Source organism: Thunnus thynnus, chromosome 9 (genome assembly GCF_963924715.1).
Source record: "Thunnus thynnus chromosome 9, fThuThy2.1, whole genome shotgun sequence".
In the NCBI taxonomy this organism is placed as follows: Eukaryota; Metazoa; Chordata; class Actinopteri; order Scombriformes; family Scombridae; genus Thunnus; species Thunnus thynnus.
In genome coordinates this window covers 16,502,369-16,514,096 of record NC_089525.1, presented here as the reverse complement: position 1 = coordinate 16,514,096, position 11,728 = coordinate 16,502,369, and the positions used below count along the sequence as shown (strand labels likewise).

Here is an 11,728-nt window from a genome sequence, read left to right as displayed (position 1 = left end):
TTCTCTAATGAATAAGTATGGTTTAACTAGCCACCAACAGGGGTAGTTCACATCATAAGTTGTTTCCAGAAAAACTACAATGTTCCTGTTCATTTTATTGATGAATTATTCTGACCACAGCAAAATTAGGGCTCTTTTATTATCTTTACCCTTTATGTTAGTGAACAATATTCTAGCTTAACTTGCTAGTAGCTCATACAGCCACAGCTCTAGGTAGGTACTAGTCTGTAAGGATAAATATTAATGACTTAAAGACATGCAGTTACGGATTTTGTTGAGTTGTCTGACTATTAATAAATTGATAAATTCAATTAGGAAAACTTAGCTTACCTCTGAGGAAAAGAAGCACAACTGTCTCTGGGGCCAAAAAGAAATTTTGAGAGAATGACAGGAGCAGCACACTGATGATGTCAGAGGGCTGTGATTGGTTGATCACAATGTTGATCCAGGAACACGTTCTACTTGGCTAAATCACGTCGTGCGATGCACTGTAGTGAAAAACATTACTTAAGCAAGTTTTAAGGGTGTGCTTATAGACTTTCGTAATTCAAATGGATGAACACACCGGATTCGTGGAACGGTGGAGAAGGTAAATTCAGATTACTAAGTAAAATAGACTGATTTATAGAAAATAGGTTAAAATGCAAACCGCAAGTTTGGTTCTTTAAATCCATCAATAAAATCAAAAAGCTCTCAAACGAAACTTACACTCTAACTTGAAAATCAACAAAATATGTCAAACCATGGCTACGTGTCAGCACCATGGACAGCGCTACGAAATATGTCGCTACGAAATACGTCGCAGCCTAAACGTGTTGCTTAAAAAAGTAATATCCAAAGTGAAACTTTAATCCCAAGTTCAAATTCACGACAATCTAACCAATACCACCATGACTACATTTCAACACCTTGGACAGTGCTATAATATAAACCTTGCATAGCGCCACAGTGTCATGAACACATTTTCTAATTTCAGTACAGGTATAAGTGTCATTGATAAGACTTAGATGAAAACGATATAAAACAATTCAAATCATTTACTGTTTAGTAAACATTGACTGTTTTTAATGTTACTAAAGGTAATCTTATCTGTTAGGAGGAAATCATCTCAATGTACAGTACTGTGCAAAAATTTTAGGCACCCTAGATGTTTAGATTCTTATCCATTATGCAATACCATCAGGGAGGTGTCTGATCGGTCCCAAATTTATTCATGACATGACAATGACCCCAAGCATACAGCTAGAGTCATAAAGAACTATTTTCAGCAACAAGAAGAATGATGAGTCCTGCAACAGATGGTATGGTATGGCCCCCACAGAGCCCTATTCTCAACATCATGGAGTCAATCTGGGATTACATGAAGAAGCACCTGAGATGGCCTAAATAAAAAATCCACAGAAGAACATTCTTTCTCCAGGATGGTTACAACAACCTACCTGCCAGTTACCATGAAAAACTGTGTTAAAGTGTACCGAGGAGAACTACTGCTGTTTTAAAGGCAAAGCTGCTCACAGCAAATATTGGTTTCATTTCGGTTTCTGCTCTTTACTCAACTTAATAAGAAGTTAATTGATAAATTAAAACTATTTATAGCAATATTTTTGTAAGCATTCTCACTTTACTTTTAGTGCGTAAAACCTTTGCACAGTATTGTAACACAGTAAATTCAGTATAACTATGTGAAAAATACTGTTTCCTCAATTAAAATTGAAACATGGGCTTACCTCTCCAGATGTCCCTCTTCTGTCAGGAAGCACCAGAGTATTTGCATGGCTGCCCGGGACTATGGTAGATCCTATACTCATCCTGGGTCCAACTAACATGTACCGTTTGTCTCCAGATCTGTACTGGATGCTGTGACACAGTGTCCCATCATAATTTGCGTCTTGTAGATATTTAGAAGTATAGTCTGTGGATTTGGAGCACTGCATTGCAATCAACACGATGATACTGATGAGAAAAAGTACAGAAACTGAGCCCAAAGTTATCATCAAGTAAAATGTAACATTGTCTTCATCGTCAACTTTAGTTGAACTCTTCACATCAGAAGCTGCAAAAGCTTCTTTGGGCTCCACAAGTTTGACAATCACAGTAGCTGTTGCCGAGAGTGACACGTTCCCATTGTCTTTGACCAATATGACCAGTTTATGCTCAGCTTCGTCTGTCTCTGTGAATGAGCGAAGTGTTCTGATCTGTCCTGTATAGCGGTCCAAACCAAAGAGACTGTGATCAGTAACTTGCTGCAGTGAAAAGAGTAACCAGCCGTTATATCCTATATCAGCGTCATAGGCTCTGACTTTAGTCACCAAGTGTCCTGCGTTCACATTGCGGGGAATCTCCTCCACACCTTCAGCAGAACCGTTAGAGCTGACTGGATACAGGATGACTGGAGCGTTGTCGTTCTGATCCAGAATGAACACGTTCACTGTGACGTTGCTGCTTAATGACGGAGTTCCAGAATCTGTGGCAACAACTTGGAACTGGAACGTTTTCACTGTTTCAAAGTCAAAACTTTTTAGCGCTGATATTTGCCCGTTATCCGAATTGACATTCAGGAATGATGTCATGTCACCTTGCAGCCTATCACCTCTCACAATGTGGTATGTGATCGCTGCATTTTCATTCAGATCATTATCAACAGCACTTACAGAAAATATGGATGCGCCCGGAGCATTGTTTTCTAACATGTAAAGTTCACATGGATTCTGGCTGAATTTCGGTCTGTTATCATTCACGTCTGACACCTGAACACTCAAGGCTTTTACGGTGGAAAGTGGGGTTTCACCACAGTCAATAGCTGTTATTGTGATTTCATAATGGGACACATTTTCTCGGTCTAAACGCCCCTTTGTGACTAGAGAGTACATGTTTTCCTCAATGGATGGCGTCAAATCAAACGGAACATTATCCGAGATTGTACAAATAACTTTCCCATTAACGCCTGAATCTCTGTCCGTAACACTGATGAGAGAGATAACAGTGCCAGGTTTTGAGTCTTCGGGGACTAAGTTACGTAGTGATGTGACTTCAATTTCTGGTTTATTATCGTTCACATCTTGAATTTTTATCACAACTCTGCTTTCGGCCGTCCACGGTGGCTGGCCTTTATCTGAAGCCTGCAAATCTAGTCTGTAAATCTCAGTGTCCTCAAAGTCCACATTTCCTTTAACTCGAATCTCACCAGTAACGCTGTCCAATTCAAAGGTATCTAGCACTTTTTTCTTTTGTGTTTTGCCAAAGCTGTATTCAATCTCGCTATTCGAGCCTTCATCTAAATCGGTAGCGTTTAATCTGACTACAAGGGTTCCAATGGGAGCATTTTCATCTATTGACACTGTATGTATATCTTTGCTGAACACAGGTCGATTATCATTTGCATCCAACACAGTGACAGTTAGATTAAGGCTCCCAGATCTCGACGGACTGCCGCCATCAAGAGCCGTTAACACTAAACGATGTTCTGCCTTTTGCTCCCTATCCAAAGGCTTTTTTAGCACTAAAAACGGTATTTTGTCCTCCTCGCTGTCTCTGACTTCAATATCAAAAAGATCATTTGGGCTCAACTTATACAATCGGACTGATTGTGCACTGACATCAGGGTCTCTAGCGGCATGAATTTGGAAACGAGTACCTGGTGGAATAAGCTCTGCTATTTCCAGTCGCTGCTCGTTTTCCGGAAAGGTCGGTGCATGGTCATTAACATCAGTTATTTGAACGCTAACGTAATGTATTTCCAATGGGCTCTCAACAACAATTTTCAGATTTATCAAACAAACCTTAGTTCCATCACAAAGCTCTTCGCGGTCCATACTTTGTCCAACATACAAGACTCCATTGTTCTGATTCAACTGAAACAGAGCATGATTTGGACCCGAAACTATACGAAACCGCCTGTCTGTCAAAGTGCTAATGTCAAGCCCCAAGTCCTTGGCAACATTTCCAACAGGAGTTCCCACTTGCACTTCTTCTGGAACTGAGTATCTTAACTGAGCCAAAATACGCTTCCCAAAGCACAGCAACAAAATCCCAGCAATCCACCAGCAGTTCACTCGGCGCCTTTGTCCTCGTTCTCCCATTGTGAAGCAACAAAATGAAGCCTTCTTTAAATCAAATGCAGTGACACAAGTCTTCATTAAATCAGTAGTTACATTTCACGATTCCCAAATACGAGTTTTCACACACAAAATATTAACCGCTACTTATATTATTTGATACACAGCCTTCGATGTGTACTCCGTCAGCCATACCGCCCACATCAGAGAAGATCCAGAGATGATGGGCAGGGCCTGCACAGAATCAGCAAACCAACCATTATCGAGGCCACACTGACTCCATGTGGCCGGTGGGCTTCAGTACGATATGATTTTCATCACAGGGGACCAGATATCACAAGTGTTTTACTTCACTACACCCTTCTCTCGGAAACTGTATCACAATCGACTTCTATATGACTCCATGCTGCCCATAGTCCAGTAGTGAAGGACACGAAAGGAGCTGGAGAAAACGTCCTTCAAAGTCTCACACTGTGTAGGATGCTTGGGTCTGCCTTATCCAGCAAGTCAGCTTAATGTTTAGTATGTTTTTCAGCGACTCATATATGTCGTTAATAGACAATAACATCTGCAATTGTTAAATAACATTAAATTCCATCAACTTTAAATTATTTCGTAGAAGTAGGATCGAGTCAGTATGGAACAGAAGATTGTTGTAATTGTATTTCCAAAACATGCTGAATATTGACATAACCTGGGGAAGTTTAAGCAGTAGAAATGAAATTAATTTCAGCACCATGGACAGCGCAATTTCACAACAGCATGGTCAAATCAGCAAAAAAAGTTTTTTTTTTTTATGTATCTAATTGTGTACTATTTAATATTGTTGTGCGAAAGCATGTAATAATAATAATAATAATAATAATAATAATAATAATAATAATAATAATAATAATAATAATAATAATAATAATAATAAACATTTACCTCTTCAGATGCTCTCCTCCTGTCAGGGACCACAAGTGTATTTGCATGGCTGCCCGGAACAATAGTAGATCCTATACTCATTCTGGGTCCAACTAACATGTAGCGTTTGTCTCCTGATCTGTACTGGATGCTGTGACACAGTGTTCCGTCATAATTAGCGTCTTGTAAATACTTGGAGGAATAGTCTGTAGATTTTGAGCACTGCATTGCAATCAGAACGATGATACTGACAAGAAAAAGTATAGACACTGAGCCCAAAGTGATAATCAAGTAAAATACAATATTATTTTCTCCTTGATCGTTTGCCGCGCTGGTAACATCAGATGCTGCAAAAGCTTCTTTGGGCTCCACAAGTTTGACAATCACAGTAGCTGTTGCTGAGAGTGAAACGTTCCCATTATCTTTGACCAGTATGACCAGTTTATGCTCAGCCTCGTCTGTCTCTGTGAATGAGCGAAGTGTTCTGATCTGTCCTGTATAGCGGTCCAAACCAAAGAGACTGTGGTCAGTAACTTGCTGCAGTGAAAAGAGTAACCAGCCGTTATATCCTATATCAGCGTCATAGGCTCTGACTTTAGTCACCAAGTGTCCTGCGTTCACATTGCGGGGAATCTCCTCCACACCTTCAGCAGAACCGTTAGAGCTGACTGGATACAGGATGACTGGAGCGTTGTCGTTCTGATCCAGAATGAACACGTTCACTGTGACGTTGCTGCTTAATGACGGAGTTCCAGAATCTGTGGCGACAACTTGGAACTGGAACGTTTTCAGTGTTTCAAAGTCGAAACTTTTTAGCGCTGAAATTGCGCCACTGGCTTCATTTATATTCAAAAAGGAGGTCACAGTGGGTCCCGGACTCTTACGATCGAGTGTGTATATAACTGCAGCATTTTCATCCCCATCAGCATCAGCCGCGCTCACTGAAAAAATTGACACTCCGGGCTTGTTGTTTTCAAGCACGTAAAAATTGTATGGGCTTTCAGTGAATAAAGGACTATTATCATTAACATCTAGCACATCTACTTGTATCACCTTCGTAGATGACAGAGAGGGAGTCCCTAAATCCTTTGCCGTTATTGTAATATTATACATATGTACTGTTTCCTTGTCTAGGTTTTCCTTGGTGACCAAAGAGTACGACTGTCCGTCTGGGGATGGCTTTAAGTCAAAAGGCAAGTGACCCGGCACACTGCAGACCACCTGTCCGTTCACACCTGAGTCAAGATCCGTCACACCCACCAGCGCCACCACCGTTCCAGGAGGTGCATCCTCTGGAATGTGACTCGAGAGGGATGTGATGTCTATTTCAGGTGGGTTATCGTTCACGTCTTCAACTTTAACAACCACGTTGCAGTGTGTGGAGAGAGACACGGCACCTTTGTCCGCAGCCAGTACCTTAATCTCGTACAATTGCTTTTCCTCGAAATCAAGGCCTCCTTTCACAGTTAGTTTGCCAGTTCTGCTATTTAAATCGAAAGGCTCAGTTGAGAGTCCTCTTAGTTTGCTCCGTATTGAATATTCGACCTCACCGTTCATCCCTTCATCCAAGTCAGATGCATCCACTGTCAGGAGAAACGTCCCCGCAGGTGCGTTTTCCTTTACCGTAATAGTGTATTTCTGTCTATCACATACTGGTGAGTTGTCATTTATATCAGATACAACAACAGTGATATTAATAGAACTAGATTTTGATGGTTTACCTCCGTCTGCAGCTGTTAACAGTAACCAGTGTTGAGCAGTGTGTTCTCTATCCAATGATCGCTGTAATATAAGGAATGGAACCTTCCCATCTTCCCCAAATTCCTCAGTTTCCAGGCGAAAATATTGGTTATGGTTTAGTTTATACGATTGTAGGGAATTCAAACCAACATCTAAGTCGTGTGCCCCTTCCATTTGAAATCGAGATCCAATTATGGCAGACTCCAGCACCTCTAATGTGTAGTTTTCATCAGGAAATTTCGGCGAATTGTCGTTTATGTCGAGTATTTCAACTATTACTTGGTGCATTTCCAGAGGGTTTTCTACAACTGCTTTCAGATTTGTGATGCACGGAACAGTGTTTCCACACAGTTCCTCTCTGTCTACTCTCTGGTACACTAACAAAACTCCATCTGTCGGATTTACCTTAAACAGATCCTGCTTTGTTCCTGACACGACACGGAGATTCCTATCCGCCAGTCTCCCAAGATCTAATCCAAGGTCTTTGGCTACATTTCCAACTGCAGTGCCTAATTTCAATTCTTCCAGAATTGAATATCGTATTTGAGCAGAGATCCCCTTCAGATGAGTAACAATCAGCAGCGCCAGACAAAAAGAAATCCACACATGCAGCCATTGTCCTTTGATGTCCGTTATCGCCATTGTTTGACAGAAGTCTTTTACTCAACGACCATAAATCCGTCAACAAATTCGCAATGATTTTCAGTTTCCTCTTAAGCATAAAAAATCAAAAGTCTGCAGGAACATCATTCTGGCAGCAGAATAAGGGCTGTTTAGGTCCGCTCCTCCACGCGTCTCTTTGGGTTGCCACTGAATGCACATGTAAAAAAAAAAAAAAAAAAAACATCTCACACACAACCATTATGATAATATATAATGTAACAGCACCACCTATTGTCACTGTAACGATGCTGCAGTGACCATAAAACGGTTTCTTCGAGTTTAGCCTACAGTATATGCGATTTGGCTGAAAACACCAAGTAATGTCAAATCATGTTTTTTGTCTTTTGTGTCCCATTGTATTACAGTGTCTCCCACAACATTATTTGTCTCATTAACCTGTTTTAATTCCACACATTCTTCAGAAAACAATTTAACAAACTAGACATAAGCCACATAATTTAACAATGTAATTGTTGCCAAAACACTTGACCTTTAAGGTTATAAAGGATGTAAATGCCAGTTTCATTGTTTTTATGTCACGTTTCCTTGTTTTCTTGGAAAACAAGTGCAATTGAAATTCAAGTAACCAGTCATTACTGGGATTTTTGTTCTCCATATATTTATATGCTTGCCTGTACACAAATTTCCCTTGTTTGCATGTTCAGCTTCAAATAATACTAAGTTACATAGTACACAGTGCATATAGGAAATTAAATTTTTTTGTGTCAGTGTTTTTGGCCTTATGTAGATAAAGTTGTTGACATTCACATTCCTTCTCCTTAAACTCTGTGTGATCTATCCATCACACTCCCATCATGTGTCTCCTAATCTAGAGGTGAGCAGTGACATCCCATGGATTAAACCTGCATGTGCAGCTATGATGAGCTCATGTCTGCTCTACATTGCTCATGTGCATTTCTGCCTCGTGTCTCATGCAGCAGCCTTACTGTACTGCAACATATAAAATAAATAATGGTAGAAAAGAAAAAAAGATGATTATACTACAAGAAAACAAAGTGACCTACATAATAAACACCTCAAATCTGCGCACCCCTCCCACCTGCTATGTATTGATTTTGGATTGAGGTCAAACATATACGTGCGCGTGCACGAGCTCTGCCGCATTGTGCATCACCATGTCTTCCTGCATCGTTCCTCTCACGCTGCAGCAATTTTAGCAGACTGCAATTCCCTTTGTCATCAGCCCTTATAAGGCAAATGTAGCGGTAATATTTAGCAGAGAATGCTAATCTGATGTGGGCGAGCTGCGGCTGCTGCTCTGTGAAGAGGAGGAGGGGGACTCGTCAGAATTTTAAATTACAGGCTGCTTCAGAGCACACCGCGGGCTCCAGCGAACAGACAGCACGTCGCCATGGCAACGCAGCTCCATTAGGCAGGTCACTGTCCATGGTGCTGAAAGCAAGTAAACGCCCAGCAAGAAAGGAAGCAAAGGGGGAGGGATGCTGTGAGTGCTGCAGACAAAGAAAGGCAGCTGTAGCTACATGTGCTGACTCTGTTAATTCTCTAAAATATGTAAGATGCATTTTCCAATTCACAGTCACATCCCTTCCTTGTTTAATTTACAAGAAAGATTTTGTAATAAGGGTTTCAGGGGGGCTGCCTTGTACCAGGAGCCCATAAAACAAAAAGAAAAAATATGTAATTCTTAAAATACATATTTTCTCCAGTATAAAGATTGTGCATATCAAGAGAGACCACAGTGATATTCCTAATAAATAAATAACATACATTTCATCTGAATATATGGTGTCCATGTGTGCCTAGTAGTGCCAGCTGGTGGTTGTTGTAGTGTTTTGTTCCACATTGCTGCATCACTGTGTCTTTATCAGTGTGCCAGTCTGTCAGTGGACCAGAGCAGCAGACAACAGGCAGTAGGAGAGTCTCCTCTTGGGGTTCAGAGGTGATGAAAAGGGAGACTGAGAAATATTTCTTATCTCACGTTACTCTAACCAAATAGAATACTATCAAAACCACACCCACTTTAAGAGTGCCTGCTTTGTTTAAAGACATTACAAAGACACAAATTTTAAGTGCTAAAACATGCTACTAAAATGTTGAGGTATATGGGATATTAAATCAGAATAACTGCTCCTATGGGTCTGAATGTCTTTCCTGCTCACTCATGACCTCATCTCTCTGGGGAGATGAGATCATGTGTGTGCACACACAAAGAGAGGCAGACACGCTCATTACTCTGCCTTCAGTAAAAAAAAAAAAAAAAAAAAAAACAAAGCCCTGCAAACATAGGTTGAGTGAAAAACAATATTAACACCAACTGATGAATTTTTGAATTACATTGTGATGTAATGTTGAAAATGTGTTTTTATACAGTCATTCAGCTGTGCAACTTGTGAGCTTTAGCAGCTATATTTAGAGTCTTAGTTAAGACATAATGTGGTTAGTTATTATAAACATTATGGCTCTTTTCAGGTTAAGATAGTCATGATGTCCTCGCACACACTGGATGTGCTGACTGTGGTCAGTGATGACAGGCCAGATGGGACACTTGCACCAGTAGCTTGAGCCAATTTCCACTGCAATTCTACATGAGAGAGAGGTGTTGTTGACTCACAGATGCTGTGCAGTGAATTACTGAAAATATTTTTTAAGCATTTGATTCAATTCAAGAATTATGCTTAAAAGACTTTATTGGCCTAAACTGGAGTTCTTTAACACTTTGTGATCCCCAATCTATTGAGAAGTGCACTAGTGTTTTAAAAGTAGCAAATGCAAATAATATGACTATCACAAGGCTTTCCTTAATTCCTTAATTCCTTACTTACCACCTCAAACACTTGTTACTTTAAGTGCAATACCAAATTACTGTAGGTACTGGGACAGATATGCACTTTCAACTATTACATGGAAGCACGAACAGAATTTTCTGCCTATGTGAAGTTTGTTGTTCAGTTTTTTCTGACACAAAGAGATCTTTCTAAGTAAAGCCAATTCATTATATTGCAGAAATAGATGTAGATGGTAACAAGATAACAATTAAATTATTCAGTTTACTTCATTATTATACTTGCCTTGCAGTTGTTTTGTCAATATTATACTGCATATTATTATACCTATTACACACTGTAGTCCAGTTAAGCCAGTATTGTCCAGTATTGTTCCACAATATGTTATAGATTACTTTTTCCATTGATATAACTATGACAAATAGTGATTCCTAAAATTTCATTTGAATAGATACTTGAGAAAGTACAGAATGACTACATTACCTGCGGTTTGTGTCTGCGGAAGAATAATGTTCCATTGTGGAAATACACACACATAGAGGGGCTACAGGCATGTTTTCCTTTCTTTGACAACTTAGGTACATATTCTTGTGTTGTTACCATATTAATCCATCTCTCTCAGCATCAGAGAAAAAAGATGGGATAAAAATAGAAGCCACAGCTTTGAGAATCCCAGAGGAAGGTCTAGTTTCTACACTTACTACACTTCTATAGTTAGTCAATGGATTACAGTGGCTGAGCAGTGACATTTAAACCTGAATTCAAAATATGACAAAACACTGGTGCTGTAAACACCATCTGTTTAATGATATTCCTGGAAGAAAGTTATAAGTTGTTACCAGTGATTATCAACCGTAAGAACTTGTCCTTCAGTGACAGATAGAGAGAATAAAATAATCTACAGCACATACAGCCATACTTTCATGTGCAAGACATAATCCTGTTACAACATCTGACTTAATGCTTTGATCGTATGAATGCTACTGTATTCATGCTCTCTCACAGGCAAAGTTTCTTTGTTTCTTTCAGCATTGACTGCTAAAACCCTGTGAGTAAATACTGGTATTTTTTTTCCAGCAAGTAAGTTTCAATATCAACAATTCATCCTTCAGTATGGAAAACCAGGTATCATGTAATGTGAGGTGACCTTTATGACCCCAGCCAACATGTCTGTCATAAGCTTGACTCTGTGACATGTTTTGATATAAAATATGGTCCAAATTAAAGTACAACTCTATTCAATTAATATCTAGAAAACCTTTGTGTGTACCGTTCCATCATAAAGTCTTCTTAGTCAGTAGATAATGAAAGCTTGCAGTGTTGCCGCCCCTTAATCATCTCACTATGTGAGCAAATGATCAACTAATTAATTACATTGTAATTACTGGATAGTCCCTGCATCAGCAAAATCAACAATTTTCAAACATTGTCATTTCCATAAACTGGACATGTAATGTATGCATTCAAGCAAATTACTGTACCATAAAATGACTCAGACAGAAAATCATACTGGTGATAGATACTGTTCTAAGGCCAGAAGTGCCTGTGTTTAGAAACATCAACTAAAAAGGTCCTAGTGAAGTGAAACTTGAGGATGTT

At 39.6% G+C, this 11,728-nt stretch overlaps 1 protein-coding gene and 1 pseudogene across 1 annotated transcript; both read right to left on the bottom strand.

Annotated features, from left to right (window-relative positions):
- Window positions 1–177: 177 nt before the first annotated feature.
- LOC137188904 (protocadherin beta-15-like) lies at window positions 178–4,248 on the bottom strand (annotated as a pseudogene).
- A 66-nt stretch (window positions 4,249–4,314) lies between these two features.
- On the bottom strand, window positions 4,315–8,068 carry LOC137188903 (protocadherin alpha-3-like). Its single transcript, XM_067598489.1, has 2 exons — window positions 4,983–8,068; window positions 4,315–4,350 (listed from the first exon to the last, which is right to left on the bottom strand). The coding sequence occupies exons 1-2, from the start codon at window positions 7,341–7,343 to the stop codon at window positions 4,315–4,317; spliced, it is 2,397 nt and encodes a 798-aa protein (XP_067454590.1). The 5' UTR covers window positions 7,344–8,068.
- Window positions 8,069–11,728: the final 3,660 nt, after the last annotated feature.